The following is a 23,564-nucleotide window of genomic DNA, read 5'->3' as shown; positions in this document are numbered from 1 at the left end:
ATCATGTAGGGCCCTTAGAACAGTGTCTCGATACTTGGTCGGCAAAATGAGCTGATTGACGTTCTCCTCTGAAGGCAATTTAGACTGGCGATAGAGAAGACCAGCATTTAGAGTTAGTTTGTCTTTCTCTCCTTTCAGTTGGGAAAACTCTGGATCATTCTCAACATGTTCTGGCCATTTATGATGCTGGACAGCCTGTAGTGCAGATCCAATGACTGGATCTTCTTTTTGTGCATGTACTAGCTCATCTTTGGTTATGTGTTTCAAAGCCTCAAGCTCCATGTGCATGGGGAATGAATAGATGTTTGGAATGCATTCTGGGGGAGCTCCGAGCTGATCCACATAGCGGACTGAACCATCTGAGGAAGTAGGTAAGCTGACTCTTTGACAGATCGACTTCACCCCATCCTGTGATATGGTTTCCCAATCTAGGTGGGAATCATCATCCGGAAAATGTCGGGAAAGAAGATCGGCATCTATGTTTGTGCTTGCCTGGTCTGTACTGCACATCAAAGTCATAAGTCGATAAAGCAGCAAGCCATCTGTGTCCCACTGCATTCAGCTTAGCAGTTGAGAGCACATATGTCAAGGGATTATTGTCGGTCCGTACCGTAAACCGGGCTCCATACAGGTAATCCTGAAAACGATCCACAACAGCCCATTTGAGTGACAAAAACTCCAGCTGGTGAATTGGATAACGTTTCTCTGACTGACTCAGCTTTCTACTTGCAAAAGCCACTGGTCTCAAACCCTCTGAATGCTGCTGATAAAGAACTGCCCCAACTCCCTTTAAGCTGGCATCCACATGAAGGATGTATGGCTTCTCTGGGTCGGCAAATGGTAGCACCGGAGCATGTGTTAGACAGTAGATGATCCGATGGAAAGCATCGGTGCAGGACTGATCCCACCTTTGACCAAATGGCTCAGACTCTTTCAGATAGCTCTTGGAGGGATCTTTGTTTTGCTTTTTACTCTTTTGTGTCGGAGCATAGCCTTTGGTTAGCTCTGTTAAGGGTCTAACTATGGAAGCATAGTTGGCTATGAATCGCCTATAATACCCGCAAAACCCCAAAAAAGATCTCAGGGTCTTCAGGTCAGTCGGCTTGGGCCAGTTGGTAACTGCTTCGATCTTTGCAGGATCTGGTGAGATGCCTTCAGATGACACAATGTGCCCGAGGTACTTTACTTTTGGCTGGCAAAATTGACACTTATCCAGAGAAAGCTTCAGCCCAGCCTCTCCGAGTCTGTCGAGCACCTTAAGTAGCCTCTCCTCATGTTCTTCTAATGACTTCCCAAAGACGATAATGTCATCCAAGTAAACAAGAACCTGTAGAAGGTTCATGTCACCCACAGTCTTTTCCATTAGCCTTTGGAAAGTAGCTGGGGCTCCTGTTATTCCCTGGGGCATTCTCTCGAACTGGAAGAACCCCAGCGGGCAAATGAACGCCGTTTTTTCCTTGTCTTCTTCGGCCATAGGAATCTGGTAATATCCACTTCTCAAGTCCAACACAGAGAACCATTTGCTGCCAGACAAAGAGTCTAATGCATCATCGATGCAAGGGGTGGTGTACTGATCCGGTATTGTACGACTATTTAGTAACCTGTAGTCAATACACATACGTATGGAACCATTTTTCTTTCTGACGATGACTATTGGTGATGCGTAAGGGCTGCGAGACTCTTTGATGATGCCTGCATGCGTGAGCTCTTGAAGATGTTTCCTTACGTCATCAATGTCAGCAGGAGTCAAACGTCTGGACCATTGCCGGAATGGTCGGGAATCAGACAGACGGATGGTGTGCTCTACCCCTTAAGCTTCTCCAACCTCCCATTCCTCCATGGAGAACACATGTGATCGTTGGGAAAGCTTCTGCCGGAGTCGCTCTTTCCATTCCTCTGTTACAGGGGAGTCTCCAAAGTTGATCAGGGTTTTGTCAAAGTCTGTTGCGGTTGTCTTTTGGAAAGAGACAGTAGTGACACTCTCAGTAAGATACATGTGCCCTATGACAGTGCCCTCTGGTATAACCGTCTCCCTAAGGGACTGATTTTGGACTAGCATCTGGAAGTTGTTAACATTTACTGCATTGCCAGGCACAACCATGGGCTGCAATAGCACACTAGCTGGAAGTGGTGCTGAAGGGGATGTGTCTACCATCAGGATCTCTTTATCAACTTTTTGCATAAACTCAACTTTACAGCTGACCTGTAAGTCTTGCCTAGGGGGAAGTGTAAGGGAACCTGGACCTTGCCATGTAACCCAACCAACATCATCATCATCGACGGTAGGTGAAACTAAAGTTGGGGGTTTAGGCATGTTTTCGCAATGAACTTTTATGCCAAGAGTTTTGGTGATGTCAAGACCCTTTTCACTGCAGTGCTTGACCAGATTTCTCACATGACAGGTATTTGTCCCTATTATGACTGGTGTCTGCTCTTTAGACCTAGGACTGGGGCAAATGAGAGCAAGAACTGTTACAACCTCACTGATTCCAGTAACATCTGAAGGGTATTCCAGATCTACCAAACTGTAGCCACGGTAAGGATAGCTGCTGTTGGATTCACTCAAACCCCAGATGGCCAGACCAGAAACAGGATGCACGGGGACATCTGCGAGGTGCTTTTTGTACCATGACTCAAAAATAATAGTGACCTGTGAGCCACTATCCATGAGAGCATTACAGGGATGTCCTTTTACTTTCAACTTTACCAAACTGGGGGGCCCGATCAAACCTTCTGGAATTACCGTTGTGACTGGCGTGTTTACAACACTTCTTTTTACATCACAGTCTACTTCAGAAGGTGTGGGGTCGGTAACAGGCTGGTTTTCTTTCACAATTTTTAGGGCTCGTATCAGCTTCCTTATGACTTTGTTTTGTTTTTCTGGGTTGTGGCACTTTGCAACAAAGTGACCATTCTCCCCACACCGGTAGCAAAACTGCTCATCGGAGGGTCTCGAGGGTCTGGTGGGGATTCGGTAACCAGCTTCCACCGCTGAGACGGAAGGGTTTCTGACAGAGGGCTCATATGTGTTCTCTTTCCTATGCAGCTTTTGCTGCAGTCTCTTGAATTGCTTCCTTAGAGCCACTAACCCGGAGTCTTGGCTTGGTTCACCTGAGAGTGAAGGGGTCACAGGCGAGGGATTGGAGAGTTCTGCTCTAGCTTCAGTAGGTTTGGGGGCCAGAGCAGCCACCATTGACTTGAGCTCTTTTACCTCAGCTTTTAAACTTTGGATCTCTGCCTGTTTAGCATCAGCTATGTGCTTTGAGCGCACTGGATTCACTGAATTGTTGAGTTTCATCCTGGATGTTTCATACTCCTCTTCATGACGAATTTCACACAGCAGTTGTAGAAAAGTTGGTGGGTTATCCTTCCTCTCCCTTAATCTTAACTGAATTAGCATCAAGTTTAGAGGCGACAGCGCCTTTCAGTAGTTGAGACAAACGGGCTTTGTCCTTGTTGCTGGGCAAAATGCCTTTTCTCTGAACAACTTTAGACAGACACCGCTCCAGGCATCTAAGGAAATCAGACAACTTCTCCCCTGGTTGCTGGTACATCTGTCGAAAAGCAAAATACAGATCATCTCCAGACTCAGCAGTTCCAAAGGCACTCTCCAAGGCCTCCAGATATTCAGCTGGACTTGAATCAGGATGAGAGTCTCTTACAGCCTTAACTACTTCTAGTGCTGGTCCTCTTAAACATTCCATCAGCCTGCGCCTTTTTTCTCTCTCCATGCATTCGCTCTCCTCCACCATGAGCCATGCCTGCTCAAGCCAGTGATCAAACTGCTCCTCCCCAGGTGGAACTGGCAGAAGTCCTGAGAAAATGCGTAGACGACGGTACCCACCTTCAGCAGGAGGTTTACTGGTTTTCTCCAACAGATCTCCCACCGCCTTTAAGATGGATTCAGTAGAGTTAGTGGGTGGTTGAGGGCTAGAGAGCAGGGCCTTAAGATCATCCATAGTCTTTCCCTCAGTCTCTAACAGCACTTTCAGTTTGGTACCAAACTCTTCAGGGGCTGGGTTGCTAGCTATGGTGACCAGGGGCCAAGTTTCTCCACTCTCAGGATACATCACTTCAGGGGGAATGCTTACAGTGGTGAGGTTCTCCTTAGTTTCACAGAGAACCATCAGGCTGCTCAAAGTAGTATCAAACATCCTGCCTCTGACACGCACACGTCCCAAGCACTTAATGGTTTGAACAACTTCTTCAATATGGGCTATTTCAACATCAGGTGGGACTATCACCATCAGTCCATGAGCCTCATCCAGCCCTTCTCCTCTGCACCACCTCTTCAGCTCAGAAATGAGCTGTGCTCTGTCTGCCATTTTGCTCTGTGGTTTAACAGATCTTTTTTTTTTTTAATTATCTGCACTGACTGTTAAAACCCCAATACTAATCACAAATCACCCCAATCCCAGCGGTGCCTCCATTTTATGTAACCATTCCTATCCTGCTCATAAGAGGATGGGCCCTAGGTTTGTTTCATATATACTCTCGTATGTGTGTGATATTCTGGATTAAATATATGGGTCACTAAAATGCCTTAAACTTAAACTTGGACTAAGACAAATACCTAAACTATGGTAAATAACTGAATAAATGGCACATTCTACTCAAACTCACAACAGAAACCTTGGTGTAAAAATAACAAGTTTTCACTTTAATTAAATAAAATAATTGTAAATAAAGACAGTATAAACTAAATGAAATGTCTGTGCCCTTAGGCTAAAATGCAAACACCAGTATACAATGACCAGTATACAGTATACAATTAAAAAAACAGTGTTTTCTTAAGGAATAAAATATTTCACACAATGTTTCACTTTTATAAAAATAATAAAAGCCGGCACCCCTTATTAGAAAAACAAACGTTGCAGGCCTGAGTCGTGGCTCGGGATCGTTGGAACCCAAAAATTACAGGTTCATTGAGTTAAAACAAAAAGAAACAGATACCTTTTCCAAGCACAATGTTCCAGTCAGTTCACCTCAGTCCAGATGAGAATGGAAGTGCACACAGGTGTCCACACCGATATCCACACGATCTCTGATGATTATCCAACGTTGCCAGAGGAACTCTGAGCATCCCTGATAGCTCAGAGCGCTATCTGGTTCACGTCCTCTCGTTTCCTGGTCGGGAACTGACGAACAGCTACATGGCTAGCTGCGTTAGCTAACAGCTGCATCCACACAGTCCGATCACGTTTCTCTTAGCCTTTAGCCCGTGCTTAGCCAGCACGGAAGTCTGCATGTAATCAACAGTAATAAACTTTGTGCTGAAATTAACTGTCGCTCACAACTATCACTTGTCACTTACAAGATTATCAGGCTGACCATCAAAAGTACAAGCTATCAGAAGTTCAGCATAACAAGCTGTTCAATGCACAAACAAACTGTTTAATCCACTTTTTTTCTCACATGCGTCTCTCCTTCCATCCTTATCTCTTTCTGTGTTCGTCCCCCTCCCCTCACAGACGTAAGGTCACATGACAAAACAACCTGGTTTTAACAGAATTATTCTTCCTCTAAAAGAAAATCATTTTTTTCTTTTTTTGGCTTTTACATTATGAAATAAACTAACGTTCTCTTTTACAAACACAATTTAACATGAATCCGCCCACTTTTTAAACACAATGAAAACATCAGATTTTTAACCACCTCTTAACTTTATATTCTTTTAACATGTTTTTTTAATCAGCATGAACTATTTATTTAAATGTGTTTTGACATTTCAGCTGGGTTACACCATGTAATGGGGTTTTTCAGTGCTGGGCCTGGGGACCGACAGCACTGCACAATTCGGAGGTCTGTCTTATTCTACTCACTCTGTGAGCGCGCTGTCCTAACGAGCTGACCATCAGAATCAGGTGTGCCAAACAAGGGAGGTGCACTGATACCCTGGAGCAGGAAGGAACACCGCTCCAGTACAGATTCAGAAGAAGAGATGGAACGTAGTGATAGCAAGCTGAGGCCTACAAAAAGAAGACTGACCGTCGCCCAAACAGGGACTTGAATTAAGCAGACCACCTTCTGCCATGTTGTGTGTAACACTGCTGCTTGACCTACTTGCAACCTAGCAAGCGGAGATTGTAAGCTAGCCCTGGAAGCGGGTAAAACAGCGGTCCCACTGAGGAGAAATCAGGCTGCCATGTCTCATCCTATGTAATGGGGTTTTTCAGTACTGGCCCTGGGGACCGACAGCACTGCACAATTGGGAAGTCTGTCTTATTCTACTCACTCTGTGAGCACTCTTTCCTAAAGGGCTGACCATCAGAATCAGGTGTGCCGAACAAGGGAGATGCACTGATCCCCGGGAGCAGGAAGGAACATCGCTCTAGTACAGAGTCAGCAGAAGAGATGGACCGTAGTGATAGCAAGGTGACTCCACCAAAAGCAGAGAGACCTTAGCCCAAACAGGGACTTGAACCCTGGACCCTTAGATTAAAAGTCTGATGCTCCACCGCCTGAGCTATCCGGGCTCTTGTGGAGCACTGGCTTCTCACCTTTTATAAAGCAGCAGTTTTACAACAAGCTGCCCAAAATAGACGATGGTGTCACGAGGATGAAAGCTAGAAGCAATTATGGCACAGAGAGCGAAGGACCATTGAAGGCACAATTACCGTCACAGAAAGCTAAAGCAATACTGCAAAGCCCTCCCGTAGTCGGCAGGGTTCAAACCTGCGCGGGGAAACCACAATGGATTTCAAGTCCATCGCCTTAACCTCTCGGCCACGACTACGCCTAATGTTAGAAAGCAAGCCCCCTTGTGTGGTGGCGCCCTGCACAGGCCAAGCTTCAGAAACAAAATCACGCAGAAAGATGAGGTGGTAAAAATTTTTTAACCTTCCTGTAAACTCAACGGCAAAGGGGGTCCGTGACCCGGATTCGAACCAGGGTTGCTGCGGCCACAACGCAGAGTACTAACCACTATACGATCACGGCGTGCCACTGGCTCACCCCGGGTTCGAACCTGCGCGGGAAGACCCCAAAGGATTTCAAGTCCATCGCCTTAACCTCTTGGCCACGACTACGCCTAATGTTAGAAAGCAAGCCCCCTTGTCTGGTGGCGCCCGGCACAGGCCAAGCTTCAGAAACAAAATCACGCAGAAAGATGAGGTGGTAAAAAAATTTCATCCTTCCCGTATACTCAACGGCAAAGGGTTGCCGTGACCCAGATTCGAACCGGGGTTGCTGCGGCCACAACGCAGAGTACTAACCACTATACGATCACGGCGTGCCACTGGCTCACCCAGGACAACCCCTGGAACCCGAATACAAGAAGCAGCAGCGGCGTGTTTGTCCATCGAAGAGGGACTGGACATTTCGCAAATAAGTGCGAGGACCGTGAAAAATGCACGGACGCTTTGCCTCATGGCCTTCAGCAAACAGCGCGGTCAGCAGGATTCGAACCTGCGCGGGGAGACCCCAATGGATTTTGAGTCCATCGCCTTAACCACTCGGTCACAACTACGGGAGTAGACCAATTTCTGCTCAGTTTGTGTCCAACACTGCTGCCTGACCTTCTTGCAACCAACCCAGCTCAGTCAGCAAGTGGAGATTGCAAGCTAGCCCTGCAAGTGGGTAAAACAACTGAGGAGAAATCAGGCTGCCATGTCTCATCCTATGTAATGGGGTTTTTCAGTACTGGCCCTGGGGACCGACAGCACTGCACAATTGGGAAGTCTGTCTTATTCTACTCACTCTGTGAGCACTCTTTCCTAAAGGGCTGACCATCAGAATCAGGTGTGCCGAACAAGGGAGATGCACTGATCCCCGGGAGCAGGAAGGAACATCGCTCTAGTACAGAGTCAGCAGAAGAGATGGACCGTAGTGATAGCAAGCAGAGGCCTACGAAAAGAAGACTGACCTTCGCCCAAACAGGAACTTGAATTAAGCAGACCACCTTCTGCCATGTTGTGTGTAACACTGCTGCTTGACCTACTTGCAACCTAGCAAGCGGAGATTGTAAGCTAGCCCTGGAAGCGGGTAAAACAGCAGTCCCACAGAGGAGAAATCAGGCTGCCATGTCTCATCCTATGTAATGGGGTTTTTCAGTGCTGGGCCTGGGGACCGACAGCACTGCACAATTCGGAGGTCTGTCTTATTCTACTCACTCTGTGAGCACACTTTCCTAACGAGCTGACCATCAGAATCAGGTGTGCCGAACAAGGGAGGTGCACTGATACCCTGGAGCAGGAAAGAACACTGCTCCAGTACAGATTCAGAAGAAGAGATGGACCGTAGTGATAGCAAGCTGAGCCCTCCAAAAAGTAGACTGACCTTCGCCCAAACAGGGACTTGAATTAAGCAGACCACCTTCTGCCCTGTTGTGTGTCACATTGCTGCCTGACCTACTTGCAACCTAGCAAGCCGAGATTGTAAGCTAGCCCTGGAAGCGGGTAAAACAGCAGTCCCACTGAGGAGAAATCAGGCTGCCATGTCTCATCCTATGTAATGGGGTTTTTCAGTGCTGGGCCTGGGGACCGACAGCACTGCACAATTCGGAGGTCTGTCTTATTCTACTCACTCTGTGAGCGCGCTTTCCTAACGAGCTGACCATCAGAATCAGGTGTGCCGAACAAGGGAGGTGCACTGATACCCTGTAGCAGGAAGGAACACCGCTCCAGTACAGATTCAGAAGAAGAGATGGACCGTAGTGATAGCAAGGTGACTCCGCCAAAAGCAGAGAGACCTTAGCCCAAACAGGGACTTGAACCCTGGACCCTCAGATTAAAAGTCTGATGCTCCACCGCTTGAGCTATCCGGGCTCTTGTGGAGCACTGGCTTCTCACCTTTTATAAAGCAGCAGTTTTACAACAAGCTGCCCAGAAGAGACGATGGTGTCACGAGGATGAAAGCTAGAAGCAGTTATGGCACAGAGAGCGAAGGACCATTGAAGGCACAATTACCGTCACAGAAAGCTAAAGCAATACTGCAAAGCCCTCCCGTAGTCGGCAGGGTTCGAACCTGCGCGGGGAGACCCCAATGGCTTTCAAGTCCATCGCCTTAACCTCTCGGCCACGACTACGCCTAATGTTAGAAAGCAAGCCCCCTTGTGTGGTGGCGCCCTGCACAGGCCAAGCTTCAGAAACAAAATCACGCAGAAAGATGAGGTGGTAAAATTTTTTTAACCTTCCCGTAAACTCAACGGCAAAGGGTAGCCGTGACCCGGATTCGAACTGGGGTTGCTACGGCCACAACGCAGAGTACTAACCACTATACGATCACGGCATGCCACTGGCTCACCCAAGACAACCCCTGGAGCCCGGATACAAGAAGAAGCAGCGGCGTGTATGTCCATTGAAGAGGGACTGGACATTTCGCAAATAAGTGCGAGGACCGTGAAAAATGCATGGACGCTTTGCCTCATTGCCTTCAGCAAACAGCATAGTCGGCAGGATTCGAACCTGCGCGGGGAGACCCCAATGGATTTCTAGTCCATCGCCTTAACCACTCGACCACGACTACGGGACCATATTTCGGCTCATTTTGTGTCCAACACTGTTGCCTGACCTACTTGCAACCAACCCAGCTCAGTCAGCAAGCGGAGATTGCAAGCTAGCCCTGCAAGCGGGTAAAACAGCAGTCCCACTGAGGAGAAATCAGGCTGCCATGTCTCATCCTATGTAATGGGGTTTTTCAGTACTAGCCCTGGGGACCGACAGCACTGCACAAATGGGAGGTCTGTCTTATTCTACTCACTCCGTGAGCACTCTTTCCTAAAGGGCTGACCATCAGAAACATGTGTGCCGAACAAGGGAGATGCACTGATCCCCGGGAGAAGGAAGGAACATCGCTCTAATACAGAGTCAGCAGAAGAGATGGACCCGTAGTGATAGCAAGCTGAGGCCTACAAAAAGAAGACTGACCTTCGCCCAAACAGGGACTTGAATTAACCCTTTGAAGTTGATTAACGCAGATACGCGTTTTGAGTCATTTTCTCCTGATAACCCCGAAAAGAACTTAAATTACACTTTCAGTTTTAATCGTACAGATAAGAGCAATACATCAATCGAATCTGTAAAGGGTCTACTTTTTTTTGGATACAGACATAATAACAACAAAACTTTGTGCACTTATAAAATAAAGATAACAAACAAGGTGTGCTGTCTGCAGCCTTTGTCTGCGCTGATCTTTATTTACAAACACGTCAATAAAATGAACTGTAACTCCGTGAATACTCAACGAAAATACATGAGAGAGATATCTATAGAAAGCTTGACATGTCTACTTTTAAACTAAACAAGTGCCGCCGAAAACAGATTTTCTGTGATAAAGTAATCCATATGAAAACAACGCGATGTCTGTTTTTCATGTCTCCCTTCATTATATCTAATGTGACCACGCCCCCGCGCTGAACGCGCTATTCAGATTCAAACTGAAGCGCGCGGCTTGAATACGCCCATAACAGAAGAAAAAGCAGCGAGACTGTTCTTCAAGATTTTATTTTACTGTTTGCTTCGCGATGAGAGGAATAAGACATTATTCACCCCAAAAAGATGTCATGTGGTTGAGGATTTGAGAAATGGATTTCCTCAGAAAAAAAAGAATGAAGCACTTTATTCAGCAGAGATCATAAACATGAGTAAGTCTCTTTTTATTCATTTATATACTTGTACTAGTTTTCACATAACGTGTGAACATTTTACTAGTTAGACTTTTTACAAATACTTTTTCCAAACTATAATTCCTGACTAAATATATAATCAAGTGAAACATTATGAAGTTTCAATAACAATATACTATGCGACCATTCAAAAGCTTGATGTAAATAATATAAATGTAACAAATAAATAACTGTAGGCTAACAAATGTAAAAAAAATGCTGTTCTTTCAATTTATTCCCCCTAAAAAACCTAAAAAATATTCTCAGCTCTTTTCAACATTAATAATAATAATAATAACGATAATAATAACAACAATAAATGTTTTTTTGTAGAAAATAAGATTGTTAAAAGGATTTCTGAAGGATTGTGTGACTGGAGTATTGATGCCAAAAAATTTGTTTGAAAGTCAGCTTTGATTGTTCCTGATAAACTGTTTAACTGCTCCCCCAAGTAGATATTAAAGTATGTTGTGGGATAATTAAATATATTCTAAATAAACTACAAACATAAAACTATATACTTTTATTTTTTTCTCACATTCTTTCTTGTAACTCCTTCCTCTCAGTGGCACAGATGACTGAATGGCTCATTATGCAGCTCATTATGCGGCCCTTTGTCTTCTCAGGTGTAAATCACAATGATATGCATGATAGTTGACGCCTACTCGCATATGACTTTTACCAACAAAAAGTGTCTTAGAAAATGTAAATCAATATATTGTTTTCTGTAAGTGAGTAAACAAGATGATTTTCACATAATTTAGACAGAAAAATTCTAAGCTACAAACTACAGTTCTCAAAAATCCCGGGAACCAATGTTCTCTATGTGTTATTTTGCCTTTTTCAAGTGTTTTAACATTTTTAGTTTTTCACTAACCACGCATAATATTTTTTTTCTCAAAAACACAATCATGTACATACATGCATTTTACATATTATTATAGCCCAGTTTGTGCTGATTACAGTGAGATTAGACTTTACCCATTCAGATATTGATAAGAAACTGAAAAAAGAACAAATGTCAGGGCATGACAAAACTTCTCCAGGCCCCAAAAATACCCTTAGACTCCAGAGGGTTAAGCAGACCACCTTCTGCCCTGTTGTGTGTCACATTGCTGCCTGACCTACTTGCAACCTAGCAAGCCGAGATTGTAAGCTAGCCCTGCAAGCGGGTAAAACAGCGGTCCCACTGAGGAGAAATCAGGCTGCCATGTCTCATCCTATGTAATGGGGTTTTTCAGTACTGGCCCTTGGGACCAACAGCACTGCACAATTGGGAAGTCTGTCTTATTCTACTCACTCTGTGAGCACTCTTTCCTAAAGGGCTGACCATCAGAATCAGGTTTGCCGAACAAGGGAGATGCACTGATCCCCGGGAGCAGAAAGGAACATCGCTCTAGTACAGAGTCAGCAGAAGAGATGGACCGTAGTGATAGCAAGCTGAGGCCTACAAAAAGAAGACTGACCTACGCCCAAACAGGGACTTGAATTAAGCAGACCACCTTCTGCCATGTTGTGTGTAACACTGCTGCCTGACCTACTTGCAACCTAGCAAGCCGAGATTGTAAGCTAGCCCTGGAAGCGGCTAAAACAGCGGTCCCACTGAGGAGAAATCAGGCTGCCATGTCTCATCCTATGTAATGGGGTTTTTCAGTACTGGCCTTGGGGACCGACAGCACTGCACAAATGGGAGGTCTGTCTTATTCTACTCACTCCGTGAGCACTCTTTCCTAAAGGGCTGACCATCAGAAACATGTGTGCCAATCAAGGGAGATGCACTGATCCCCGGGAGAAGGAAGGAAAATCGCTCTAATACAGAGTCAGCAGAACAGATGGACCCGTAGTGATAGCAAGCTGAGGCCTCCAAAAAGTAGACTGACCGTCGCCCAAACAGGGACTTGAATTAAGCAGACCACCTTCTGCCCTGTTGTGTGTCACATTGCTGCCTGACCTACTTGCAACCTAGCAAGCCGAGATTGTAAGCTAGCCCTGGAAGCGGGTAAAACAGCAGTCCCACTGAGGAGAAATCAGGCTGCCATGTCTCATCCTATGTAATGGGGTTTTTCAGTGCTGGGCCTGGGGACCGACAGCACTGCACAATTCGGAGGTCTGTCTTATTCTACTCACTCTGTGAGCGCGCTTTCCTAACGAGCTGACCATCAGATTCAGGTTTGCCAAACAAGGGAGGTGCACTGATACCCTGGAGCAGGAAGGAACACCGCTCCAGTACAGATTCAGAAGAAGAGATGGACCGTAGTGATAGCAAGGTGACTCCGCCAAAAGCAGACAGACCTTCACCCTAACAGGGACTTGAACCCTGGACCCTCAAATTAAAAGTCTGATGCTCTACCGACTGAGCTATCCAGGCTCTTGTGGAGCACTGGCTTCTCACCTTTTATAAAGCAGCAGTTTTACAACAAGCTGCCCAGAAGATACGCAGGTGTCACAAGGATGAAAGCTAGAAATAGTTATGGCACAGAGAGCGAAGGACCATAGATGGCACAATTACAGTCACAGAAAGCTAAAGCAATACTGCAAATCCTTCCGGAAATGGGAAGAGTTCGAACCTGCGCAGGGAGACCCCAATGGATTTCAAGTCCATCGCCTTAACCTCTCGGCCACGACTACGCCTAATGTTAGAAAGCAAGCCCCCTTGTCTGATGGCGCCCTGCACAGGCCAAGCTTCAGAAACAAAATCACGCAAAAAGATGAGGTGGTAAAAAATGTACAACCTTCCCGTATACTCAACGGCAAAAGGGTTGCTGCGACCCGGATTCGAAAGGGGTTGCTGCAGCCACAACGCAGAGTACTAACCACTATACGATCACGGCGTGCCACTGGCTCACCCAAGACAATCCCTGGAGCCCGGATAGAAGAAGCAGCAGCGGCGTGTTTGTCCATCGAAGAGGGACTGGACATTTCGCAAATAAGTGCGAGGACCGTGAAAAATGCATGGATGCCTTGCCTCATGGCCTTCAGCAAACAGTGAAGTCGGCAGGATTCGAATCTGCGCGGGGAGACCCCAATGGATTTCTAATCCATTGCCTTAACCACTCGGCCACGACTACGGCAGTAGACCAATTTCTGCTCAGTTTGTGTCCAACACTGCTGCCTGACCTACTTGCAACCAAACCAGCTCAGTCAGCAAGCAGAGATTGCAAGCTAGCCCTGCAAGCGGGTAAAACAGCGGTCCCACTGAGGAGAAATCAGCCTGCCATGTCTCATCCTATGTAATGGGGTTTTTCAGTACTGACCCCGGGGACCGACAGCACTGCACAATTGGGAAGTCTGTCTTATTCTACTCACTCTGTGAGCACTCTTTCCTAAAGGGCTGACCATCAGAATCATGTGTGCCGATCAAGGGAGATGTACTGACCCCCTGGAGAAGGAAGGAACATCGCTCTAATACAGAGTCAGCAGAACAGATGGACCCGTAGTGATAGCAAGCTGAGGCCTCCAAAAAGTAGACTGACCTTTGCCCAAACAGGGACTTGAATTAAGCAGACCACCTTCTGCCCTGTTGTGTGTCACATTGCTGCCTGACCTACTTGCAACCTAGCAAGCCAAGATTGTAAGCTAGCCCTGGAAGTGGGTAAAACAGCAGTCCCACTGAGGAGAAATCAGGCTGCCATGTCTCATCCTATGTAATGGGAGGAAGAGAAGCGCGAGAAACTCAGGAAATCGCAGGTTCGAATCCACGCTGTCACATAAAGTTATTAAAAATTGTTAAAACTCGTGAATCGATTGTTTCATTTCCAAGTTTGATTTTAAAAGTAATGTATTTGAATTTAATAATTGTTTCGTTTCTAAGATTGATTTTGAAAGTAATGTTTTTGATTTAATGTTCCAAGTTTGTTTTTAAAAGTAATGTATTTTAATTTAATTATTGTTTCGTTTCTAAGATTGATTTTGAAAGCAATGTTTTTGATTTAATGTTCCAAGTTTGATTTTAAAAGTAATGTATTTGAATTTAATTATTGTTTCGTTTCTAAGATTGATTTTGAAAGTAATGTTTTTGATTTAATGTTCCAAGTTTCTAAGATTGATTTTTATTTTATCCTCATTATCATTATCATTTGTCCAAGTGCATTTATTAAGGCAATCATTTCCTGTGGCAGTAGGGACAAAATAACTTCCTTATTATGGCATTCACACTTTATTGTATCATATTACTTGCAAAGCTACACGTGACACTGAATGGAACAGCAAACTGAATGTCATTACATTCAATAAAACAAATAAATACAACAACAATACAAGAAATATATTTATTAACTATATACATATTTAGAAAAATGTAGTAAAAGTACTTAATTCAATATAAAATTAAGTATTTTATGTGCACAGTCTATATAAAATAATTAAAAAATATATGAATATATACATAAAAATATACACATTTTGGTATTTTACTTTATACTGCTTCCTTTACACATAAACCTTTCTATTATAATAATTATAATAATATAATAGTTTAACTTTATTTAAAATGTATTATATTTTTCCATATGTATTATAGTGTATTCATATACATGTCCACATGTTTATAATAATAATAATAATAATAATACAAGATAAAAAAAGTGCACAGTATAATTCTTTAACATTAAATATGGCTGGAAGATAAAAAACAGAACAAAAAAAAACAGATCCAACCAAGAGAACAAAATGAATGTATCACACATAAATAAATGAGTTATCTTCTCATAATCTGTAACCACTGCTCCTTCGTAATGGTTTCTTTATTAGGGCAATATATTTTGACTTTGTACTGGCTATGGCCAGTTTCTTGAGTACGAAATTGGCCACACTTTCTGCACGAATTTGCTTTTACAGTACGATTGTACGACCGTTTGGTTGGAGTGGCTGTGTCACTTGCAGGTGGGTCAGAGGTAATTGCTCCAGGGTTAATGGTGGAAAATGGGGCTGGGCAGGGCACCAGAAACATCTGAGACACAACAGGGGCAGTGGGTGTGTCAGGAACCAATGGGTGTGGTGCTGTCGGCCTGGGACAAATTGTCCTTAGCTGGCTGGACGTGGCTGAACGCTGAGGGTGTACGGCTGATGGCCAGATTGAAGTTGCTGTGGCAGATGTACAGGTAGCTGAGGGCGCAATCTTTCTAAACTTTGTCTTTGCCTGTCCAGCCGTGTCTGGTGGCATCTGGTAGGTATGCAACTGGTGGCTATATTGTGGAGGCACAACAGGCTGTACTCGTGCTGGAGGCAAAGCATCCAAAGCCACTGGACGTGCCTCTGGAAGGTCCAGCCCTTGCAACAGCAAGGAGACCTCCTGACCATTTAAACGTTTATTGTGCCACGTCGTAAGAGTCCTCTGATTTACCTCAACTAGCTGAAGGGTTGTGTCACTCATCATCGTTCCATTGCTCAGGATTAGCTGCCGAATTCTTCTGTAATCACGAAGAATGAGATCCCATCTAGACAGAGATTCTGTCCGCTGTTTCTTGGGGCTTCGGTGGATGTTACATAACCTTATGAAAATCATTTCAACAAGGCGACAGCAATTAGGCCACTATGCTGGAGAGCCGCTAGAACCCAAAACACACCTCTTTGTGCTTTCGACACCAGGAGTGAAGACAGCTTTCTTTTTCGGGGACCTAAAATGTCCTGTAAGTAGCCTGTCTTGATGACGAGCAGCATACACTACCCTATCTTTATCAAATTTGTCCAGGTTCTGCCACAAACCCACAATGGTCGCAACTTGTTGGTTGGTAAGTGTGAGGCTTGTCTGTGTGCGCAGCTCCACCAGACACTCTGCCAATGCATCCACCTGGTCCATTCCAGGAATGCAGTGCTCGTCAACAGCCTGGAAATATATAACTGTTGGTTAGGTATTTACATGCTGTTAAGTAAGTTTACTGCTTAATGGCAAATAACTAAATGAGTCACAATTCGTATAGAAAAGGAAGTTTTACCATTGCTGAGGGCACTGGTGTATCTAAAGGAGCCTGGACACTGAGCAGTGGTGGAGTCTGGACACTGGGCACTGGTGCAGCTACACTGGGCACTGGTGCAGCTGAAGGAGCCCGGACTCTGAGCAGTGGTGGAGCCACCACACTGGGCACTGGTGCAGCTACACTGGGCACTGGTGCAGGTGAAGGAGCCCGGACTCTGAGCAGTGGTGGAGCCAGGACACTGGGCACTGGTGCAGCTACACTGGGCACTGGTGCAGGTGAAGGAGCCCGGACTCTGAGCAGTGGTGGAGCCAGGACACTGGGCACTGGTGCAGCTGAAGGAGCCTGGACACTGGGCACTGGTGCAGCTACACTGGGCACTGGTGCAGCTGAAGGAGTCTGGACACTGGGCACTGGTGCAGCTACACTGGGCACTGGTGCAGCTGAAGGAGCCTGGACTCTGAGCAGTGGTGGCGCCTGGACACTGGGCACTGGTGCAGCTGAAGGAGCCTGGACACTGGGAACTGGTGCAGCTGGTAGAACTGGTGCACCTGAAAGGACCAAGTCATCTGATGCCACAAGATTTGCCACTGTGGCATCCTCACCAAAGAAATCAATGAAACCCTCATCCCTTTCCACTTGCTCCTCCACATCTATCTCCTCCAGCAAATGAGAGGTCCTCTCAGAGGTAGGGCACATGTCCTCCAGGGGCTGACTATTCTGCCTCAACAAGTACTGCACTCCAATGAGCTCCCCTGAGGAAATATTTGTAACAGGAAACGTTTTTAATGGAAATTATGCAGAAAGGTTTATTCAGAAATGCAGTAAATATTTTTTTGTCCACTTCTGTATGAACAATATATATCTAATTCAGGTGGTATCATAAAAAGACAGGATTACTCTATATTCTACTATGTATTTTATTTTCTGCCCTGAAACCTAGAACACAGAATAATGTACAAATATTCTGGTAGTATAATTTTTCTCTGATATGTCAAAATTACATTATTATTGTCCAAAAGCAATTGTAATTTTAACAAAAACATGCTACATCATGAGCTGCATTTATCAAAATATTTTTACCTGTGTATACTGCAGGTCGAGTGAAGCTTGGGACCAATTTCCTGCCATACAACTTATTGTAGTTCTCATTGACAGAGTAAACCAGCTCCCCTGTGTAAGAGCGCAGAGTTGAACCTTCATCTGCAACAGCAGCTTCAGCCCGGTCCTGATTCCAGCGTAATAAACCTTCCAGGAGATAAATCTGGAAGTTGAGGCTGTTTGCGCTGTTCCCTAGAAAAAGAAATAGAAAGCAAAATATTGCTTTGAGAAAATGCAAAACAGAAAATTTTATCTGCAAATATCTTGATAAACAGGAGTTAGTGGCAAAATGTGGTATATTCTGACATGACAAACCTGGAATAAATCTGCTTAGGTGGCAGTGAAATGATTCCAGGGATGTGGAGCCTTTGGCACAACGATAGGTTTTTAGAACCACCCCACCCTTGTTTGTAGTTCCAGTTTCAGTATAGAGCGGCACATTTGGAGGATCTTGGATACAGGTGACGTGCCGCCTCTGGACATTCCAGATGTGCTGCATTCTCACACTGTCAAGTAGTGGAAAACCAAGAGCATCATTCCCCTTGCCACCCATGAGCTCTCTGATGAGCATATCAAGGAGGCGGATAGTGGTTTCTTCTCCTCGTGTTCTCCTCCTGCAGTGCTGGAGCAGCTCAGCTTTAGTTTAATGATGGTCCAGTTCTGCCTCCGTCAGTGTAGGCCAGCCCTGTTGGATGAGTTGCTCCCTTTTGGTCCGTCTCAGCAGAGTGAGATCCCCTGCATCCCACTCAAAAATACAGGATGACAGCCTAGCCATAAAAGTAGGGTACAACTGGTGGGCATCAGTGGTGCACCCTACTGCCAGACGTCGCATAAAATGCCAAATGTCTAGGCGGACGATGACATTGGTCCAGCCGCTGAACCGCCTCTTCAATTTAGTCTCTCCCACTGTCTTGCAACAATCACAGTCCACATAAATGACAGTGGGAGGATCAACACCAGCACTCCGGTATCGCTCCATGAGCCCTGCAGCCATGAGGTCTAACCCAGCCCCTTCATTCACAGTCAGGACACTCATCAGCACCTGACCTATCTCATTGCCCACTGAGGTAAGCCACTGTGCTGTGCCTTTCGCAGGCCCGCTCAACTTCTTGGTGATCTGAAAGAAACAATAAGCATAGCAAATAATACAACAGGCATCCAAATCAGTTACAATGAAAAAAATAAAGCTCTCTTGGTCTAAAAGTACATTATAGATAAGGGTACAGTCAAGTAAGCAGCTTATCTGACCTTCTTAGTTGAATACATTTTTAAAATTGATCCATACGTGGATGTTATGCTGGCCTTTATGTGATCGAGCCTGTTAAGAATGTCCTGACTGTATACAGTGAGGAGCCATTTGTAGCTGGGTACTGAAGCAAGTGGTGGTGGCTCCTGGAAGTGCACCGGACGCAGGCCACAATTATCAAAAAACTCTGATGTGTACCGAAGCGCACGTTTCAACCACTCCTCACTGTGGTTTTCTCTCAGCTGGCCGATGATCCTCACTGGGCCATTCCCCATGCCCCTCTCACGCAGCAAGCGAAGAACCCGAATGTGGAAAAAAGTATTCTTTTAAGTATCTTATTGTAAGGTATCTAATTATTGTAGGAAATATTTATCAAAAAATGTAGCACATAAGTGAAAATGACTGCAAAATAATTACTTGCATGTGAGGATGACCCTGAATTCAGATCGATGGGCCAGGTCCAACTGCTGCAGCACAGCATGACTCCAGGACAGGTAGCTGGTTCTACACCTGGTGCAGATCAGGGTCTCTGTCACCAGGTTGTAGTATCTGTCAATGTCTAACACCTGTCATACCCTCCTGTGCAGTCCACCACCACACAGCTGTTGTGTGGCACAGGCAGGGTTAGTACACTGGAGCCGCACCTTCCACAGCTTATATTGCATCCAGAGCAAGAGACGCTGTGAAAAAAACCTATCAGGTGTTGGAGCTTGGTGGTACAACAGGGCTGGTGGAGGGGGGTGATACCACAACTGTAGGTTTTCACGCAGCTCCAGCTTTCCCTTTGCACCAACCCTAAAAAGTGCTTCCGACACCCACTTCTGGTCTTGCTGTGGCATTGTCTGTGGCCACAGAAGGGGTAGATCTTCTGGCTGAGATGAGACCTGCTGATATTATCAAAAACACTGGTTTAAATAAAAGCTAAGAGAGCATTAAATGATGAAGACATCTATATATTTTGAATGAGATCTTACTGGGCTCCTCACAACAGTATTCTCAGAAACAGTTGATGGCGTTGCTGTTTCTTTGATGCGTTGTGAACTCTGAGGTGGAGGAAGGAAGAAGGAAGAGGAGGACTGGATGACAGGCTGATGAGGTTTGGGGGATGGAGAAGGATGAGGATGAGAGGGTGGACATGAAACTGCAGCTGAACTGGAGTGCTCTAACATCTGTGGGGTCAAACATTATGATTAATCTATTAAGGGGATTGCCATGTTTTTAATAAATTAAAATTACATAGTAATAAAGTCATGATGTCATTATAAAAGCCTTGATGTCTTTTAATATTAACCTGAGAGGTTTTCCTCTGGGTGCTCAAATTAGGTTTTGCTGCTGCCACATGTGAGCCTCCAAACCTTGACTTTTCAAACTGAAAAGATTTGTCATGGTTAGTGATAACAAAACCCTAACACTATAGTTAAAGGTTGAGATGTTTCAATATCTGCAGTGATGCATGCAATAGTGTGGTCTGCTTACCATTGACAATGTTAGTTTAGCTCTCTTTGCAGGACATGACACATCACTGACAGAGGGTGTGCTTTTGGTCGGGGTGCTCTGTGATGCTTCCACTGTGACTGGTGGATGAACCTGTGACACATGCATACATTTTAGATTTTAGATATAAAGAAATATTGATGTGGCAAACACATCTATCTATTTATGCAACTTGAACCAGGCTAATTCAAGTTACCTTGTGAAATCCATAAATACATGTCTGAGCTTCCTTCAGAAGAGTGGTCTGTCCCCTCATTTGCAGAGGGCACTTTTCTATCTGTGAACATGAATTATACCTCTGACACTGGATCTCAAAACAGCCATAAGTCATCATAATTATATCAATATAACATTGTATTTACATGGTAAGTAATTACTTATCCATACACATAAATAAAAATACCACACTGTATTATCAAAAAGTTTGTTAGTTTGCCCATGAATCTCGCTGCATAACTTACCTTCTGATACAACTCATGCCATCTTTTTTGTCGGGGAGAAGGTCTATTCCCCTGCGTAGATGGCCAAACTCCTGTTTGGGCAAAACTCTCCAGACGCGCAAGCCATTCAGCATTACTCATGCCTTTGTGAGACTTAGATGTGTATGTATGTATGTATGTATGTATGTATGTATGTACAAATATACAAAAAATACATATAAAAAATTATAACAAGAACAAAAGTATAAGAACAATTTATATATAGAGTCTTAACATGTTGTGATAGATCTTTCTATTATGGCTGTATGTCTCAATGACCTAGGCTCATACAACTCGTTTTTGAGTATAAATAAATAAATAAATATAGAGCATTATGGATTAATTTGACTAAAACAAATACTCAGATTAAACATATTGTGCTCTTTCAACTGTGTCCATGTGATAAGGGCATGAACCTGAATGTATAAACTTATTCATTCACTTCTTTTGACTGGTCATACTCATAACATATGTATAAACATATAACATATGTGTAAAAGTTAAACAAAACACCAACATTATCCAAATTTATTTTGTGTGTTGAAATGCCGCATGTGGACAAAGTTATGGAACCTTATGACAATCAGATTAAATAAAAAGCATTTTTTTTTCAGAGAGAAAACTTGTAAATCGGTTAAATTCGACATATTTACAGTTAGTTCGTAATAGTATTTACACATCAGTGACAGTTGACGTTACGTAGTCTATCAAGCGGTAATCATAGGCTAATTTACATGGCCAATCTTGCTATTCGTAAGGTACAAAAATCCTAAACCATTTCATTATCAAGACATAAATAACATACATGAGCGGAATGTAAAAAAGCTTAACGTTACCTGAGCGGAGATTTTGACGGAAAGATGACAAAAATTGACCGTGTGCGGTGATTGGTTTGCCATATAATTGGACGAGCAAAAATAGAAATCGCAACGTGATTGGTTTTTTAAAAGGTGGAAGACGGAACGTGCGTTATTGGTGTATGAGAAATAGACCTTGCCATATAATTGGACGCAGAAAAATAGAGATCGCAACGTGATTGGTTTCTAAAAGATCGAAGTCGAAACGTGATTGGGGTTTAAAAGATAGAAGTCGTACCGTGATTGGTTTTCAAAAGATAGAAGTCGTAACTTGATTGGTTTATAAAAGATAGAAGGATATTGGATTAATTTTACAGACTTGTGGCTGTCAGGTACCGCCATCCGGGCTCTTGTGGAGCACTGGCTTCTCACCTTTTATAAAGCAGCAGTTTTACAACAAGCTGCCCAGAAGAGACGCAGGTGTCACGAGGATGAAAGCTAGAAGCAGTTATGGCACAGAGAGCGAAGGACCATAGAAGGCACAATTACGGTCTCAGAAAGCTAAAGCTATACTGCAAAGCCCTCCCGTAGTCGGCAGGGTTCAAACCTGCACGGGGAGACCCCAATGGATTTCAAGTCCATCGCCTTAACCTCTCGGCCACGACTACGCCTAATGTTAGAAAGCAAGCCCCCTTGTCTGGTGGCGCCCTGCACAGGCCAAGCTTCAGAAACAAAATCACGTAGAAAGATGAGGTGGTAAAAAACTTTCAACATTCCCATATACTCAACGGCAAAGGGTTGCCATGACCTGGATTGGAACTGGGGTTGCTGTGGCCACAACGCAGAGTACTAACCACTAGACGATCACGGCATGCCACTGGCTAACCCAAGACTACCCCTGGAGCCCAGATACAAGAAGCAGCAGCGGCGTGTTTGTCCATCGAAGAGGGACTGGACATTTCGCAAATAAGTGCGAGGACCGTTAAAAATGCATGGATGCTTTGCCTCATGGACTTCAGCGTAGTCGGCAGGATTCGAACCTGTGCGGAGAGAGCCCAATGGATTACTAGTCCATCGCCTTAACCACTCGGCCACGACTACAGGAGTAGACCAATTTCTGCTCAGTTTGTGTCCAACACTGCTGCCTGACCTACTTGCAACCAACCCAGCTCAGTCATCAAGCGGAGATTGCAAGCTAGCCCTGGAAGCGGCTAAAACAGCAGTCCCACTGACGAGAAATCAGGCTGCCTTGTCTCATCCTATGTAATGGGGTTTTTCAGTACTGGCCCTGGGGAACGACAGCACTGCACAAATGGGAGGTCTGTCTTATTCTACTCACTCCATGAGCACTCTTTCCTAAAGGGCTGACCATCAGAATCATGTGTGCCGAACAAGGGAGATACACTGATCCCCGGGAGCAGGAAGGAACATCGCTCTAGTACAGAGTCAGCAGAAGAGATGGACCGTAGTGATAGCAAGCTGAGGCCTACAAAAAGAAGACTGAACTTCGCCCAAACAGGGACTTGAATTAAGCAGACCACCTTCTGCCCTGTTGTGTGTCACATTGCTGCCTGACCTACTTGCAACCTAGCAAGCCGAGATTGTAAGCTAGCCCTGGAAGCGGGTAAAACAGCAGTCACATTGAGGAGAAATCAGGCTGCCATGTCTCATCCTATGTAATGGGGTTTTTCAGTGCTGGGCCTGGGGACCGACAGCACTGCACAATTCGGAGGTCTGTCTTATTCTACTCACTCTGTGAGCGCGCATTCCTAACGAGCTGACCATCAGAATCAGGTGTGCCGAACAAGGGAGTTGCACTGATACCCTGGAGCAGGAAGGAACACCGCTCCAGTACAGATTCAGAAGAAGAGATGGACCGTAGTGAGAGCAAGGTGACACCGCCAAAAGCAGACATACCTTCACCCAAACAGG

General features: G+C 44.8%; 2 protein-coding genes and 5 non-coding genes across 7 annotated transcripts; all 7 read right to left on the bottom strand.

Moving 5' to 3' along the window:
* Positions 1-3,362: 3,362 nt before the first annotated feature.
* LOC132091995 (paraneoplastic antigen Ma1 homolog) lies at positions 3,363-4,325 on the bottom strand. The gene has a single exon (XM_059498042.1). The coding sequence runs from the start codon at positions 4,323-4,325 to the stop codon at positions 3,363-3,365; it is 963 nt and encodes a 320-aa protein (XP_059354025.1).
* A 3,061-nt stretch (positions 4,326-7,386) lies between these two features.
* Positions 7,387-7,468, bottom strand: trnal-caa (transfer RNA leucine (anticodon CAA)). Its single transcript has one exon. It is a non-coding gene; the product is annotated as a tRNA-Leu (tRNA).
* Positions 7,469-8,943: 1,475 nt separating this feature from the next.
* Positions 8,944-9,025, bottom strand: trnas-uga (transfer RNA serine (anticodon UGA)). Its single transcript has one exon. It is a non-coding gene; the product is annotated as a tRNA-Ser (tRNA).
* A 358-nt stretch (positions 9,026-9,383) lies between these two features.
* trnas-aga (transfer RNA serine (anticodon AGA)) lies at positions 9,384-9,465 on the bottom strand. Its single transcript has one exon. It is a non-coding gene; the product is annotated as a tRNA-Ser (tRNA).
* Positions 9,466-19,740: 10,275 nt separating this feature from the next.
* Positions 19,741-20,948, bottom strand: LOC132091966 (uncharacterized). Its single transcript, XM_059498025.1, has 5 exons — positions 20,818-20,948; positions 20,553-20,633; positions 20,339-20,449; positions 20,154-20,231; positions 19,741-20,031 (listed from the first exon to the last, which is right to left on the bottom strand). Exons 1-5 carry the CDS (start codon positions 20,935-20,937, stop codon positions 19,795-19,797), a joined length of 627 nt encoding a protein of 208 aa, XP_059354008.1. The 5' UTR covers positions 20,938-20,948; the 3' UTR covers positions 19,741-19,794.
* A 1,270-nt stretch (positions 20,949-22,218) lies between these two features.
* trnas-uga (transfer RNA serine (anticodon UGA)) lies at positions 22,219-22,300 on the bottom strand. The gene has a single exon. It is a non-coding gene; the product is annotated as a tRNA-Ser (tRNA).
* A 351-nt stretch (positions 22,301-22,651) lies between these two features.
* Positions 22,652-22,733, bottom strand: trnat-agu (transfer RNA threonine (anticodon AGU)). The gene has a single exon. It is a non-coding gene; the product is annotated as a tRNA-Thr (tRNA).
* Positions 22,734-23,564: the final 831 nt, after the last annotated feature.

The sequence above is a fragment of the Carassius carassius genome, chromosome 18 (genome assembly GCF_963082965.1).
Source record: "Carassius carassius chromosome 18, fCarCar2.1, whole genome shotgun sequence".
NCBI classification, from domain to species: Eukaryota; Metazoa; Chordata; class Actinopteri; order Cypriniformes; family Cyprinidae; genus Carassius; species Carassius carassius.
This window is presented reverse-complemented; position numbering and strand designations above follow the sequence as displayed.

Coding starts and splice junctions, on each gene's coding strand:
- LOC132091995 (XM_059498042.1), bottom strand. CDS start 4,325: ATGGCAGACAGAGCACAGCTCATTTCTGAGCTGAAGAGGTGGTGCAGA.
- LOC132091966 (XM_059498025.1), bottom strand. CDS start 20,937: ATGAGTAATGCTGAATGGCTTGCGCGTCTGGAGAGTTTTGCCCAAACA. Junction 20,634..20,817: donor GGCATGAGTTGTATCAGAAG/GTAAGTTATGCA, acceptor TCATGTTCACAG/ATAGAAAAGTGCCCTCTGCA. Junction 20,232..20,338: donor CTAAACTAACATTGTCAATG/GTAAGCAGACCA, acceptor AAATCTTTTCAG/TTTGAAAAGTCAAGGTTTGG.